General features: G+C 38.6%; 1 protein-coding gene across 1 annotated transcript in view; it reads left to right on the forward strand.

Annotated features, from left to right (window-relative positions):
• Nucleotides 1-16896, forward strand: part of MYO1E (myosin IE) — a 142275-nt gene that overhangs the window by 83425 nt on the left and 41954 nt on the right. Inside the window, exons 10-18 of the mRNA XM_074966252.1 lie at nucleotides 863-1059; nucleotides 2449-2529; nucleotides 2899-2985; nucleotides 4649-4735; nucleotides 5733-5900; nucleotides 8605-8690; nucleotides 9410-9491; nucleotides 11892-11998; nucleotides 15728-15826. Coding sequence (XP_074822353.1) covers nucleotides 863-1059; nucleotides 2449-2529; nucleotides 2899-2985; nucleotides 4649-4735; nucleotides 5733-5900; nucleotides 8605-8690; nucleotides 9410-9491; nucleotides 11892-11998; nucleotides 15728-15826 — 994 coding nt within the window. The remainder of the gene's footprint in view (nucleotides 1-862; nucleotides 1060-2448; nucleotides 2530-2898; nucleotides 2986-4648; nucleotides 4736-5732; nucleotides 5901-8604; nucleotides 8691-9409; nucleotides 9492-11891; nucleotides 11999-15727; nucleotides 15827-16896) is intronic.

Raw genomic sequence — 16896 nt, forward strand, 5'->3', positions numbered from 1 at the left:
TTCTCATGCTCTGGGATTGCTAATTCGGTTTCTCTTCCAAAAACAATACGGGGTCATAGTCCCTAGTTGCACCCCAGGCAATCTTATTGACTTAATGAGAGGTGGAGCAGCAACTCCCTCCAGAGCTGGCCTTGGTAGCCAGAGCATAGATGCTTGGGGCATTGCCCATATTCCTACCCTATCCAGGCATTAGATGAAAACACCTGCTGTCTTTTAAAAAGTGGATGGCAAGGCAACCCTAGTGTAGCTTACTGTAGAAACCTGAATGAGCATAGGAAGGAGAGTAAGAAATATTAGGTTTCAGAGTAGCAGCCGTGTTAGTCTGTATTCGCAAAAAGAAAAGGAGTACTAGTACTCTAAGGTGCCACTAGTACTCCTTTTCTTTTTAAGAAATATTAGGAGCTGGATAATTGTATCCTTCCTTATTATGTTCTGAACCTTGATGCTTTTTACCAAGAACTTTTTAAGGTTTAATTTCACTTAATTTCTTTCAGTCTGAGTTCAGTGCTTAATTTTCATATTTCTTCCACAGAGTGGTTTGCTTGTATTCAAATCATTGGTGTAAACTGTCTTATATGTTCTAAGGTTTGAGGTAAACAGCTGAAGACCTTTTTTGGGATGGGGTGCAATTTATTTAAAATCCGTCTGAGTGTAAAGACTTGAATAATTTCTTGGAAGATTTAGAGAAGGTTTTGAGCCATAAGTCCCATTTTTACCACATCCCACCAGGTTTATTTCCGATGACTGCAACTTGAGATACTTGTGCGTTTTCTTGTTTTGTTTTTTTTTTGCTTTTTTTAAAATCTTTAAATCACCATCCGTTGGTTTACTTAAAAAACAACAACCCTGGTTGTTCTTGCAGTTTTGGCTTTCCCTGCTTTCCTCCTGGGAATTAACCAAAGCCGCCTGAAAGAGAAACTGACCAGCAGGCAGATGGACAGTAAGTGGGGAGGCAAATCAGAGTCCATTAATGTGACGCTTAATGTGGAACAGGCCTGCTACACCAGAGATGCTCTAGCCAAAGCCCTTCATGCCCGCATCTTTGACTACCTGGTGGATGTAAGTTGAATTTTTTCTGATTATGTCACTAGGGTTAAATGATGAAAGGAAAAAATATCCCATGTGGGCTTTCCCCCACAATTCTCTGCTTTTGGCCATTGTATCCTTCCCCCACTGCACTACATTTCCTCAAGCCTTAAATATCTGTTAATTGCTAACCCACTGCTGTACAGCCCTCTCCATGCCTCCCTTCCACACACACACAAGCAGGGCTCCCTGGTGGCTGCCCTAGAGCAGGAATGCTAAGGGCAGGGGAAAGGGGTGCAGAGAAGCTCTTGCATGCAGTACTCCTGCACTGGAGGCGTCTTTAAATTGCTTGCGTTCCTAGAGCATTTAGCTGGGGACATTATAAAGATAGTGGCAGCACTGGATGGCACAACAAGGGCATGGCCATGGAACTTGAGATAGTGGCTCGAAGGCCCATGCTACATCTTTTCAAACGGTTTAAATGGCTGGTGAGTGCGCCATCTCCAGCACCGTTAGAGGCATTATGCCTCCTCTCAGCCTCCAGTCACTGCTGCCCATGTGGTGTACCACTTCTCCTCGCCCACCTGCCCTCCCCCCATCCCCAAAATACAGCTCATGCTTTCAGAGCCTTAATGTGACCTATAGTCTGGGGCCCTGTCAGGAAGGAAGAACAGTCAGGTAATGAAACTCCCAGGGGGAGTGGTTACAGCCTCCCTTCATTGTCCCATTCTTGCTGCTTTCCAGCTGCTATTCTACTCCCTCTCCCTTCCTCTCATGCAAAGTAGTCCCTTTTCAGGATGAGACTGTAGGCTGAAATGGGAAGGGAGAAACATCAGATATTGGACAAGATATTGGGCTAGCTGGAGCAAAGGTTTGTTCCAGGGTGGCATTGCTATTTTCTTATAACTGCCTCACCATGGCAGCTCCCACTGCCTATATAGTAGGTGTCACTGGTGTTTTGCTCTTTTAAGTTGCTGGCAAGGAAAAGCAGAAATTTGAAAAGTTTAATGGGAAGAATCAGGTTGCATATCAGCAGAACTCTAACTGTTGAGCTTTTATAAACGTTCCTTTTATTTCTTGTTTGCTTTTTTTTATTTCTCTTTTTAAATGATCTAGTAGCTCTAATGAGAAACAGATTTACAGGTAATAGCTCTGAAGGCTCACTTGCTTGGATAACGTAATGTAATGTATATAATGTATACTGTAATGGATAATGTAATACTCATTTGCTAACTGACGATAGAGTTTACCTTTTTAAATAAAGTGAAATACACTTGCGGAGAGAAAAGGGGAGTTTCATTCTTCATTGCATATAAAGAGGTTATTTTTGTACAACCCAAATTTTTTCAGTTCAAAGTTGCTTAAGGGTTTAAACTAGTTTGTTTTGTATAAACATGTTTTTTCCTCTCTGTTTTTTATTAGTCCATTAATAAGGCTATGGAGAAGGACTATGAAGAGTATAACATTGGTGTCTTAGACATTTATGGCTTTGAAATATTCCAGGTAAGAGTGCAAAATTCAGGATCTGAATTGACCTGATGGGGAGAGAAGGATTTTTTTTTTAAAACTCTGTTCAAAAGAAAGAAAGGAAAATGTCATCTTCCTGGGCATTCATATGAACTACAGTGCCCAGTGGTAATAAGTCATGTAATAAAAATGAAGTACTGAAAACAGCTTCAGAGAATCTTGGTCACTGACCTTTACACTGAGGTGGTGACAATACATGGAATAACTGTAAAATCAGCTTCCAGCCCATCATTGAAAATGTTCGTTAAAACCTCTCCAAAAATTGCTTATTATAAAAAAAATCAAAAGCTGTTGAGTGTAGAGCATGAGGCTAACATTGTTAATTTTTTTTCTGTTTCATTATAGAAAAATGGTTTTGAACAGTTCTGCATCAACTTTGTTAATGAAAAACTGCAGCAGATTTTTATTGAACTGACACTGAAGGCAGAACAGGTAACTACACATTGATAATCTCTGAGTTAAAAATTCACAGAGTTAGCTGTCACCCTTTTGTTTGGTGCTGGACTGAGGTTTCAGCCAGTGACAACAAAATTTGCCTTTTCGTAAAGCAAGGCCAAAAAAAATCATGGCAGTTAACTAACCTTGAAAATGTAAATAGAATCAGTTGCAGACACATTTGTCTTCCAATACAGTGATACAAAGGTGAGTCTCTTGCACAGTGTATTTATGCAGTCATATGACTTTCTGACCACACGCGCTGTGTGATCTGACTCACTGACAGAAGTGGAAAACTGCAGCTTGGTTCCATCCCTCCATTTTTGCGGAAAATGGCACTAAAAGTTAAATGCAAAAACAGTTTGTCTCACCCATTTGTCTCTATTTTTTAATGAAATAGAGAATTCAGTTAACTTGGCTGTACATTTATTTATGCTACCCATTTCCTCACTTCTCTACCCTTTTAAAAGCATGTCCCGTTCTCTGCCCTGGAATGTCTTTGCCAAGTTTCTCCTTACATGAGCATCAAATTCTACATTGGAAAACAAGGATAGCATGCAATGTGCCCAGAGAGGTATGGTCTAGTAGTGCAAGTATAAACCTGGCACCCAAGGACTCCAGAATCAGCAGCTAAGTGTTCTTGGGCCAGTATTTCCAGAAGTGTACATACAGAATTGCACTTCCACAAAAGTGCACACAAATGCACTAGTTAAGTATCTAGCTGGACATTTATGTATGTAATTGATACAACTAGGGCTGGTCAACAAATATTTTAATGACATTTTTCTATCAAAATTTTTTTGAATTTAACATGTGTTTGACCAGCTGTAGAGTTGGTTGCACTCACAGTCACAGGAACTGTGCCCAGAAAGAGGGAGCATAGCTGGTCCTGCATTTTTGCATGTACAGTTCTGAACATGCTGTTGTGGAGATCTGGTCCTTAGCCTCTCTGTCTCAGTTTCTCCATCTGTAAATTAGTCTTGAGAATATTGACAATCACCTGCGTCTCAGGTATTGTGAAACTTGTTTTGTTAGTGTTTGTAAAGCGGGTTGAAGATAAACATGTTAATTGAAAATCCTGCTCTGATTAGTAACTGCTCGAGTCGTGGTGAGGAGAGTGGAAGGACTCTGAGGCCTCTGAACAGCACAAGGTGCACTGGATGAAGGGGGAGGATTTTATCCTCTGCCATGTCAGTGTTGTGTAATACAGAGCTGGATTGTACCCCAGTATTATTTTTCACAGAGTAACTGTAATCTGAGATTGGGAGACATATCAGATCAGAACAAGGGAGAGGTATGTTGTAGTTGGTGTTTTGGTCACCAGTATTACCACTAAATTATTGAATTTATATTCAAAGGGCCAGATTCATCCCTGTGGTAACTCCGTTGACTCAAAGAGATGAATTTGCCTCAGAAGTCCTGTATTCGTTTAGGACACAGTTCCGTGAATCCTCTACACGATCCCATAGAAATTATCCAGCAGGAATTATTGTCAGTGCTTTTGGCAAGATCACCAAAAAGAAGCTCCCAATCACCTGTATAGGCAGGTCTTTTACAACCGTTTGAATAGTATAGAATTTATGTCTGTGTGGACTATCCTAAATCCACTACTAAACCTACAATGTGAATGAATATTTGGGTCTTTCTTTCTATCTCACAGGAAGAATATGTGCAAGAAGGAATTAGGTGGACACCCATAGATTATTTCAACAACAAAATAGTATGTGACCTCATTGAGAATAAAGTGGTAAGTTTTTGTCACAAATACAGATGCATGAAACTGAGACAACAGTTTTTTCCAAACTAATAGTTAGGACTGCCTCGCTGTCAAGAGTAGCCCAGGGTTGTGCAGCAAGTGGGACACCCGAATCCCATATGGGTAACATGTATTAGAGATGGACCAAAATTAGAACCCCTATACTAGTGCTGGTCAAAAGAAAAAAAAAACTACCCCATTTTTCTGCTGGAAAATGGAGTTTAATCAAAATCTAAATTTTCCATGAACTCCACATCGCACTGAGGTGGCTCAGTCACAGGGAGACCACACTGAATCATGGGAAATGTAGTCCAGTTGGGGAAGTGGGCCCATAGGGGAGAATGGGACATGAGGGAGCAAAAACTACAACTGCCATGATGCACTGTCACAGCTCAGGCAAAAGCAGAGATTAACGTTTTGACATTTCCAGGTGGAATGTTTTCAGAACTTTTTTTCCCATGAAAACTTTTACTATTTACACTTTTCATCCTGATTTGGGATGAAAATAAACGTCAAAATATCAGAATTTCCCATGGAACAGAAATTCTGGTTTGTTTGAGCAGCTCTACTATTTACCCCCACACAAAGTCCCAAACTTTGGTCTTGGTTCAGAGGAAATGGTGAACTGTATGCATAGCATTCCCAGTGTTGCCTCTCATTTATCTGAAATGTGGGTTATCTTTTGGTGGTGGGGGAAGAAAATTGTGTATTTGTGACAGCTTTAAGCTAAAGGAAATAGATTTTCTGGGCACATTCACTTTTCTCCCTATCATTAGAGCTATCTAGTCAATCCTAGGACTTCCAGTTCTTCCTTATCTTTGCTTTCATGCTAATGGACAAATTAATCCCCAGTATAACTCCATTGGCTGTGGGGAAATTACACCTGGGATGAATTTGCTCTAGTGTTTTACTCTATCTACCTTGAAACCACATCACATGTTTCTTTTCTTTTCTTCCCCTTCTTCCCCATTGACCTCTGCCCTGTCAGAATCCCCCAGGAATTATGAGCATTCTGGATGATGTGTGTGCCACAATGCATGCAGTGGGAGAGGGAGCTGACCAGACGCTGCTCCAGAAACTCCAGATGCAGATTGGGACTCATGAACATTTCAACAGCTGGAACCAGGGATTTATCATCCACCATTATGCAGGAAAGGTGCTACAAAAAAACAGCTTTTAGAAGGAAAAACCCCCAATTATTTTAAATGCTGTCTAATTTCTTTTAAATAAAAGCACAGTAACCAAATAGAGGGGAAATAGTTTTAACCCTGGATTAAAACTAAATTATCAGTTGCACAACTATCAAATTTAGTGAGTCTGACCCTCCTCTGACTGCCATCAGTTTTTCACTGATATAACTCCATTGACTTCAAAGGAATTACTCTTGTTTTACAAAGGTATAGGTGAGAGGAGTATCAGGCCCCATGTTCTCAAAGGACAGGTCTACACTTGAAATATTTGCCAGTATTGTAATGTCTGTTAGGGTTGTGGACTTTTTAATGACATTTTTATATAGGCAAAAGCGCTAGTGCAGCTAGTGCTTTCGCTAGTACTGTTTATTTCATTTGGGAAAAATCAAATTATGATGGCAAAATACTCTTTTTCCAGTATAAAGTCCATCTACACTAGGAAGGTTTACTTTTATAGCTACACTGGCAGGCCTTTTCTAGTATAGGCTGGGTTAAATCTGGGGCTCAGCTGTGTTTCTTCTCTACAGAATGTGGGTTTTTTTAATTTTTTGTTTAATCTCACACTAGGGACAACGGTCCTAGAGTCAGATTAGCAATTTGCATCTGTGATAAAATAGTTACAACAAAACCACTAGTTAAAGATGTTATCAATTTGTATACTTACAGATGTGCAGTATCATTCAAGGTCAAAAAATTTTCTGCATGTCAGAGAGAGATTAGGTTAAAAAATAAAATGAGATTAAGGACATACTTTAATTGAGAAGTCAAGGAGGAAGCCTGCCAAATTGTCATTTCTCCCTTAGGCCACCCTTACTCACACTGAGTAGACCCTTTATACTGTAATAAGTTCTGTTGAAATCTGTGGGACTGCTTGTGGAATAACATACTGCTTAACAAGAGAAGTAGTATCAGATTCTGGCCCTGAACTTGTACTGTGGCAGCATACTGCAGGGATTTCAGAAAGTGTGTTATTTTATATATCAAATGTGCACCCAACAGGAGTAAGTTACAAACAGATTTGCAGCCATAGCTCTGAATTTCCTTGATTTGTTGGTTAAATGTAGGTCCTTTGCATTAGTTTCATTTGATCAGTTATTAAAAATACAAAATAAAAATAACCAAGAAACTGATAAAAGTATCAGTCAGTAGCATTTATGTGAACATTTTAAAAAAGAACCATAGAAAGTATTGGGTCAGTGCCTATTCTGTTTCCAAGAGAATGTCATTGGAAACCTTAGAATTCATTGAGAACTAGAATTAGAATTAAAATCATAACTGAATATGAAATATGGATATACAGGAAAAGGTGTTATGAAAAGTAACTAGTTGTATGTACATAGATACTTTTCACATATGAATATCCTCCCTCATTGCAAAAGCAATCATGTCTAAGGACTAACTGTTTGTAAAACTAGAAGGTGTGAAGAAAAAGCAAAAAGTATTAAAATATTTCTTGAAAGAGAAGAAAAAGTTTGACAGTTTGTTGCCAGAATTTAGACCAATATGAATAAAAACAGCTGAATTATAAGCCTCTGAAAAGTGGTGTTTCCAATGGAAACCACAACGACCCTTAACAGTTAAATTAAAGTCATTTTCTAATAAAATATAGTCCAGCTATTGATCATGACATACTGTGTATGACTGGCTAGAAGATCAGCAACCAACCATCAGCAGTAAGGCAATTGAAAAGAACACAACATACATAACCTACTGAGTGAAGCCATGGACTTCAATGAGATCAAGATTTCACCCAGTATTTTCTTATTGTAGTAGCATGTGGACAACAATGAGGTGCAGAATATTTCGTGTATTCTGGTTGGCATAGGTTATTACTACAGGGGTTTCAGTATTAGTCTACCATACATGTCTCTTGACATGGCGCTAAGACTCGAAGAACTTTGACATGCAGAAACACTCATTTCCTATTTCTTTCTCATACTGACAGCAACAACTGTTTCCATTATGGACTGCAGTGCTAAGATACCATCAAGAGAGTCCTTTTTCTTCTTCTTTTTTTAAAAAGTGAAATAAAGGAACCTAGTCAACTTGAAATCTAGTCAGTTTAAAAAACAAACAAGTTAAAATTACTTTTGCATCTGTCCCCAAGTGTGTCTGCCAGTTTTTGTGGTTTTTACAAATGACATCTGTGGCAGTGTGAGATACCTACTGAAACCAGAGAGGAAGTGAATTACACAGGAGAAACACGGAAACTGATGGCATACAAAGTGCTGTCAAATAATGGTGTCCCTCTTAAATTTGGAATCAATATGTAGGTGTTCTGTTTATTATTTTGTACTAAGTCCTGCTGTATTTCTCCTATTTGTTCATGATTTTTTTTAACACTGCAGTACTTATTGATCTTATTGAATTACAGAAAACCTTGATTATGTAGAACTTTTGTTGTTGTTGTTGTTTTTCCCTATATGATGTTAAATTTATTCCCAGGCTGTTGCATCTCATTAACCAGCTGCATGGTATTCTTTTTCATTATATTCTAAATACGTAACTGACATCAGCTAAGTCTTACATGACAAACTCATGAGGCAAATTATATTCAGGGATTTATTGGTTACCATGAATCAGATCAACAGAAAAATCATGGGGGTTTTAAAATATTGTTTAATTATCAGGGTCTCTACTAAACAACATTTGATTTCCACCTTGGCCCAGGTATCCTATGATATGGATGGATTCTGTGAGAGGAATCGGGATGTTCTTTTCATGGACTTGATTGAACTCATGCAGAGCAGTGAGCTGTACGTAGACAAAACTTGTTTAACACTTAACACTTTTGGTAACTAGAATGTTGGTTCAAGTAGATGCTGGTGGCCTGATTCTCCACTGCCTTGCACCAGGTGTAGCCATTTACACCTGCGCAAAGTGGGTATAAAACACGACCAAATCAAAATGGTAGCATTTTGTAGCCAGTTTACACAGATGTGAATGACTATACACTGTGCAAGGTGCAGTGGGGGATCAGGCCAAAAGTAGACTAGATATGATCAGTGTACAGGCTAGATATGGTCAGAATCTAGCCCTGAATAAGGGCTTCAGGATCTCGTCCAGTGATTTGTAAAGTGCTTTGAAATCAATAGAAGAAAGGTTCTTGGTTAAAGGTACAAAGTAGCATTTTTAAATATTGTATATTTTAATTAATAATGTTGATATATTAATTTTTAAAAAAATTAAGGCTATCCATATAATATTCCTTTGAATCTGGGATTTTGTGACCCTTCAGAAATTCATGTGTCAGCGAAAGGGATTGCTGAAAAAGCACTGTCTGCAGATAAAGCTGTTGGAAAATGTTGATCTTAGATTGATTTGGTATGGCTGCATTCGCAAATTACTGTAAATAATCATGCATAGTCTACTAAACCACCAGTTTCTACCATGTATCCCTTGATATACTACAGTGTGCACAATGCATGGTTGTTCTGTCCTCATACACCAACATGTCTTGCTAATTCTTTTCCAGACCTTTTATAAAGGCTCTATTTCCCGAAAACCTCCAAGCAGACAAGAAAGGCCGCCCAACCACTGCTGGCAGTAAAATTAAGGTATGTTCAGTTTATGCCTCTTGGATATAACTGGTGGAAAGGGCGGGGACAATTTTTCTTGGAGTTAGTGTTCTTATACTTGAAAACTTTCCTTTTACAGTAACAGGATCAGCTCAGAGGGGTCTGATGCCCTAGCCTTGATAGAAAGACCCCCTCCCCCCCCAAAAAAGTCAGTTTCCCATCTCATAGGTACCTATACAAACAGTTACTGAACATTTTTCTACTTGGTATGACATCTGTTTTAGCTGAATTGATGAGCTAGACCTTGTGACCTCTTCATACTTAATATTTGCATAGTGCTGGAAAATAAATTAGTTGTATGAGTGGTAAATACTTTTATTATGGTTATTTAGTAAATTTATTAAGGGAGAACAAGCCCAGCTACACTGTATCCAAAATAAGAAATGTGCCTATACTTCAAAGATAACAGGCCAAATTCCTTAGCTGGTAAATTGGTACAACTCTACTGACATCAATGGAGGTACACCATTTTACACCAGCCAAGCATCAGGCCCAGAGTATTTTGTTTAAAGGTGCATATTGCATTTGGGAAATATAGACAGGTTTTTGCATTGTAACCATTTCAGAATGAAAGTGAAAATTCAGTCAACTTCAGTATTTCATTAAATGTCAAAAAACAAAATGAAAATATCCCAGCAGATTCTGCACAACTAACAAGCAAGGGAGTAACTTCAAATTAGCAACATTCCTGGGCTTTGTGAATGAATAGGGAAGGAGTCCTGGAACTTCACATACACACTGTATACAAAATTACTTTACAACCAGGCCAACTTTGTAATTTTCCTCATAAACAAAATAGGAGTTCTGGACAGTGAAAAAGAGTGAAAAGCACTTTATTCATTAAATACTGTACATACATACCCACACATGCTTATACATTGCATTTGGAAAATATATTTCCCCCCCAATTACATGTATATAATTTTCCTCCCCAATACAATATATAGTATGTGTCGGTGGGTGTGTGTATTTAATGAAAAAAGTGGTTTTCACTGTTTTTCATTGTCCAAAACTCCTATTTTGATTATGAAGAAAATTACAAATCTGGCTTGGTTGTAAAGTAATTTTGTTTCAGCCATCACAACATTATATTTTCACTTTATGTGAATTTTTTTGCCCAGCTTTAGTTTGAATTTCCAAAATGGCAATTGGTGGCAGTGATAGCAGCACTGGCATGTGCATAATGAATGAGCCCCTTCAAACAGCTGCTTGGTGTCCTACAATTAACTACAGATAACTTGTCCCTTTACAGCCCAGAAAGCCTGATCCAGTGCTCACTGTAATCAATAAAAGGCTCCTGTTGACTTCAGTGGACATCGAATCAGGCCTCACTGTTCAGATTTCTAGCATATTATTTGAAGATTGGCCTGAACCTATGCCCCGCAGATCCCAAAGTCCCAAAAATTTGGAAGAGTTTGGATCCTAATCTGAATTTAGCAATTTCTTGTTATTATTACTGCAAGAAGGCTATTAATAACTTGAATTCTCACTTACGTCAAATAGATCTTAGCACTTTTGTCTAGAAAGCAATGTTAGTCTAACGACACTGCCCCTTTTGTCATATTTCACCTTGACTGTTGAGATCAGCTGAAAAAAGAAAAGGAGGACTTATGGCACCTTAGAGACTAACAAATTTATTAGCGCATAAGCGTTCGTGAGCTACAGCTCACTTCATCGGATGCAACTGAAGCATTCACATAACAGCCCCCAGATTTAAATGTCAGGAGCTGGAGATAGGGTGATTTCATTTAAAAGCCATCAACTCTCAACTCACTCCCCACCCTCAGGGCATCCTACCATGGCAGTATATCTACTAAAGCGTTTTCTTAGGAGGTGGCTCGGCATGGGATTGAGTTTCACTGTAGTGGGAGTTGGTGGACTTTGTCAGTGGATGTAAAGTCAGTCTGGTTGTATTAATTTGTGCATTCAATGTGTACATGTTCCTAGAGATTACAGTGGTTATATTTTACAAATCAAATCAATAAGATGGAAGAGTTCCCTTTTTTTGATGGAGCAAAGATGAATTATACAACACAAGAGCGAGAAATAGAAAGATAGAAGTCCAGTAATGTAAAAATAACTGATAGCTTCCTTGCTAATGACAGGTGGCCTTCAATTTGAGATTTTTAATGGAAACACTTTGTGAATTGTGACTTTTTCCCCACGTATGTGACTATTTCCATGTAGCCCTTTTACAAGGTCAAATGGAGTCTCTCGCTAGACAACCACGCTTGTGGGGCTACTTGCTGACTCCTGCTGCATATTATCCAAAGATACTGTGGTGGTCAGTGGAGCAGTAGACAACTGACACTTTGAAGAAATGTCCTATATAACTTACCTGAATCAGCTCATATCTAAGTTTTGTTCCTCATTTCACAGAAACAAGCAAATGATCTTGTTGGTACCCTGATGAAATGTACACCTCACTACATCCGTTGCATCAAGCCCAATGAAACAAAGAAGCCTCGAGATTGGGAGGAGAGCAGGTATGAGTTAGCCAAGTATGGGGTGGGCAGAGCCAAAGTAACAGTCCAAACAAGGCTTCCTTTGAGCAGCAGAAACATTTGTAATCACACAGCATGCCAGCAAACAGAACTGGGTACTCTAGACACAGTACTTGACAGAATCCTTCAGACCTGGCATATAACCACTTACTCTACGGCCTCTCCTAAACTCTGAGGAAACACAGTGGTTTCGTTTGATTAGTCATTAATGTGGTTAATCTTAGTCTTTCCCTAGCTAGTTATGGGTAATCACAATTTACAGAATGTATTTGAGTAACTCCCATAGTAATTAAGGGCTAAATTTTCAGAACAGTATAATAGGATTTACACAACTAAATCCTGGTACACACAAACAGAATGTAGCTTATAACTTTTGTTTGCTGCTTTGAAAAACATAGCTTCTACTAGGTAGTTAAAAACCTAGCAGTCTGAACAGAAGTCACTCTGGGTCTACACTGTGATAAAAGGCCTGTGCGCAGCCACAGCTGGCCCAGGTCAGTGGGCTCAGGCTGCAGGGCTATAAAATTGCAGTGTAGACATTTGGGCTTCAGGTGGAGCTCAGGCTCTGAGACTCTATTTTCCAAAGATGTGTGTTGTTTTGCCATTGCTGAGGTAATTGGCAATGAAGTACAGGTAAATAGAATGCAACACACTGTGTGATACCAGCCCCAGAAGTAAATTGACATCATCTAGCCTTACAACTATGAGCACTTTTCCCCAGTTTTTAAAACGAATGATCTCTCATTCATTAAACTGGATTTTATATTTATATTCTATGCATAGTGGTAAAGCCTCAAACACCCAGAAATTCTTCATAGTTGTTAGTGATGTCCCCAAGGAAAGGCAGATCTGCTCATATGCATATCCCTAAGCAAAACTGTAGTCTGCAGTTTGTTTCTGTAGTGAAGATTGAAGTTCTGTAGTGGGGACTGACCAAAGGGATTTTTTTGTTTTGCTGTTTTCCTTACATAGTATTGTTATCTTACTGCTGTGGGAAAGTTCAGTGACACTGGAAATAGAACATCTAAGTGGGTTGAAAGAGTCACAGTGATATTTTGCTGAACAATATTGGTTTAGCTTTTGAAAGGAATATTTTCCTGGGATCATTTAGTCTCATGCACCACACCGATGAACACATATTTGAAAAATTGTTGTGGCTGCATATACGATCTGCTTACAATTAGTCTGTTAATAGACTTCAAAAATATTGTTGTCTTGCTAAAGAAAGAACTTTACCCAGGGAAGCCTGTGTTACTGTGTACTACACAAACCCATGTCGCTCCAGGTTTGTACTTCATTTAAATAGTTTCAGAAACTGTAGCACTCTGCTTAAGATAGACCTTGTATCAAATCTAAGATTCAGCAGGATTAGTTGCTTATTCCAAAATTCGGGATGTTTCTTGAAAATGTGTTTTTCTTTCGATTCTGGTACAGCTGCTTGGCCTGAAATTTTTCTGTATTAGCAGAATTCCTAGACCTTGACTCTGCTTGAGGTTGATGCCTAAGGGGAGATTTTTAAGAGTGTCTTTTTCCCAGGAAAAAAAAAGGACAAAAAAGAAATGTTTAAGAAATGTAGTGTTGCTGGACACTGGTACTGGAAGAGTAGTAAGAAAAAGGGAGTTGTATTGTTGTTCCACTGCATTATTCCAGATGTGAACAGGAGGGAAAGCTATAAACAGGAAAATATATTTTTGAACATCATCTCTCTACTGTTACTACACCAGAAGCCTTGGAATGGGTACAAAATCTACTTTGGTTCCTTGAACACTAACACTGAAATATGCAGCACTTTTTATTGTGAGCACTTACATTGCTTAAGGAAACCATTTTTATAAACTTTTATTAAAAATAAAAAATAACTGGTGGATTTTGTCATTGACAACATGGGATTTAAAAAATGAGAAATTATCCCCCTTTATAGTGTGAGTCATAGAACAGGAATGTCTCGATTTAAAAAAATCAATGGGCAAAAAAAACATCCTGTACTTTAGAGGCTTGGAATGAAGCTAAACTTAGAAAATAACTCCAATGAAGCAACAATTGAGAGCAATGCTTAATTTGTGCGGGGCTTGCCAGGGCTGAGCCCCGGCACCTCTAGTCTTGGCAATTCATAGCCCCGGCACCTTTGGGTTTGTTTCGTCAGTTATGAATGTAAAAAAATTGCTTGAGTCCTGGCACCTTTTTCGCTACAAATTAAGCACTGATTGAGAGGTACCAGAATTTGAAATAGGTCTTTGTAAAGAATGGAAAGATGGTGAGCAAAAGATTTAGAAAAATTATATACATAATTTAAAGAAGCATTTTTTTAATGCGGTGATTTGTTAAATACACTTAAAAAATTTAGCAGTCCTGTTGTTTCTTATTGCAAGCTATTGAGATTTGGACCTTAAAAAAAATAATCCGTCATTTTAATACACACCCCCTCCAGCTCTCCGATGTGAATTATAAACATTCAGGAAATTAGGGAAATGCAGAGCAGTAAAGCAGGACTCCTACAACAGCAACAAAAGTTCACTGAAAAATAGTCCCTTATTCTGAGTTAATGTCTAAGCTTTAAAAAGTGGTCTAGCAGTATATACTTTTGTTTTTAAATTTAGAAAAATGTAAAATATGCTCCCAAGCTCCAGAAAGGGAGAATGAAGTCCCAAAGAGAAGCCCTTTCTTTTACATTCTTTTTTCCCCCTTGAGATTTAAGATGAAATCCTCAGCTCCTGTGCAGAACTGAAGTAAAAGGGCTTTTCACAGAGGAACTATAGAGCTGTCACAGGAATGGAGTCTTCCCCTTCAGCCCATAGACAAGATACAGAACACCTCCACAGCCTGCCTACAGCTGTTAGTTCAGCCTTTGGGACTGGTGCCAACCTACAAGGCTTGTGGCCATTAGAACTATGCAGTGTGTGGACTGCTGAGCATGCTCCAGCCACTCTTCCAGCCTGACACAAATCTTCCCTCTGTAATATGGCAGAGATAGGAGCCATGGTACCCAGGGACACACTGCTCAGCCTCTGCTTTCCAGCCCCTGGTACTCCAAAAGTGTGCTATTTTGGACCTTTGACCATCGAACTTGGCCCTTCTTGCACAGTATTGAGTCTGAATAGCCAAATATAAGATACTGTGTTTTATTTTGAGCTATGTAAAGTGCAGGTGAAAATTAAAAATTTACGATAAAAGAAAACAGGTTAGTCTCCCAACGTCCAGTGTCATCTCAGTATTTGGGGCATTTGTGTAGGTCAACATTTACTTGGCTTTTTTTATGGCCAAGTATTAGAGCCATGAACTGTGTACTAATCAAGTCCTGAATTATTCATTAGACCTTTAAACAAAAGGGAAAAAAGAATATCAAAGTAAAACTGGAAAGTTAAAGTTTTGGTTAAGGGACCTCTAAACAAATGAGAACAGGCTTAATCGAGTGCTCATCTTCCCCTAAACTGGGAAAAACTGTAATGAGATAAACTTACAAGGCAAAAGAACAGAACAGCTACAATAACTCCGTCCCAGTCTTGATGGGATCCACATTTTCATCCCACCATGTAGTGATGTACAGTTTGACTATTATTCCCTCTATACTTTGTGTGAGTGAGCGCGCGCGCACACACACACGTGGTTCAGAACTAGAGACTTTAAACAGAATATATAATTGTAAGGATACATACATTTATAAAAAGGCTGAAAAGAAAGGGATTATAAATGTCACTGTGTTTCTCCCCACAGGGTAAAGCATCAAGTGGAATACCTAGGGCTGAAAGAAAATATTCGAGTAAGGAGAGCAGGCTATGCGTACAGACGGATATTCAAAAAGTTTTTGCAGAGGTACAGTATTACAGGCATTGCAGTATTGCTGTACAGTGGTTTGCTACATGGGTGGGGAAAAGAGGAGGAAAGAAAAGCCACAAGCCCTGAAAAAGTTTCTAGTTTCTCCCATTAGCTTTAACTGTGCAGTATTCAGTTTATATAGAGATTTAAAGGAACAAAGGCTTTTAAAGCCAACTTTTTGCCATTGAGAAGTATCATGTTCTTCTCTCAACTTACCTAAAGTATCAATTCCTACTGCACTGCTATGGATCTCTCAGAGGTAAGAGTTAAAGTCTATGGGAATAGAGAACTAGAAAAGTGTTCAGTAGCATATGCTCCAGTCTATGAAACCCATACTCCTTTGAATGCCTTATTGTGGGGCTAGCTCTGTATTTGTACATTAACATCTATCTCTTTGCTGAGACTCTCTTAAATTAAAGTAATTTCAATCAAATAATAATATATATTCCAGCCTTTGGTGGAATAATTGACACACAGCTACCCAGGATCAAATTGAGACATCTTATGATAGATCAGCAAGCTGGTACTTTTTTTTATTTTTTTTTAAACTTTTAAACTTTAAATCTTGTATTTGAGAATCTAAGCTTTAATTCTAAAATAATATTGTTGCAAAGGCTGAGATAAGCAGATCACCCAACATTTCCCACAGAGCGAAACAGAATCACTCAAGATAGCGGATAGATCTAAAATAATGAGCATGGACATCTTGTTTTCATCCGTCATCATGAGAGCCTCAGCCAAGAAGAACTGTTCAGTCTCAGTACCATACTGTGGTGCAAAACCAGATTTGCTGGGATCAAGAAAATCCAAGGAACAATGCACCAAGAAACAAAACGTTGCTTCCTTTTTGGAAGCAACATTCTTAGTGACAGTGCCGCCGGCATGAAGCAGAGTCCTGCCCAGAAACCTCATGATTTTTAGCATGTGTCTCCTCTTTTTTGAAAACAATGGGTAAAATTAATTGGTGATGTACCTCCAGAGTGTTTTCAGGGATTAATTTAGCCCCTTTTCTGGGATAATTCATCGTGGAACAATCCTTCACATGATTTAATCTGCTCCCAGTCTTC

This window comes from Natator depressus, chromosome 10 (assembly GCF_965152275.1).
Source record: "Natator depressus isolate rNatDep1 chromosome 10, rNatDep2.hap1, whole genome shotgun sequence".
Classification (NCBI taxonomy): domain Eukaryota; kingdom Metazoa; phylum Chordata; order Testudines; family Cheloniidae; genus Natator; species Natator depressus.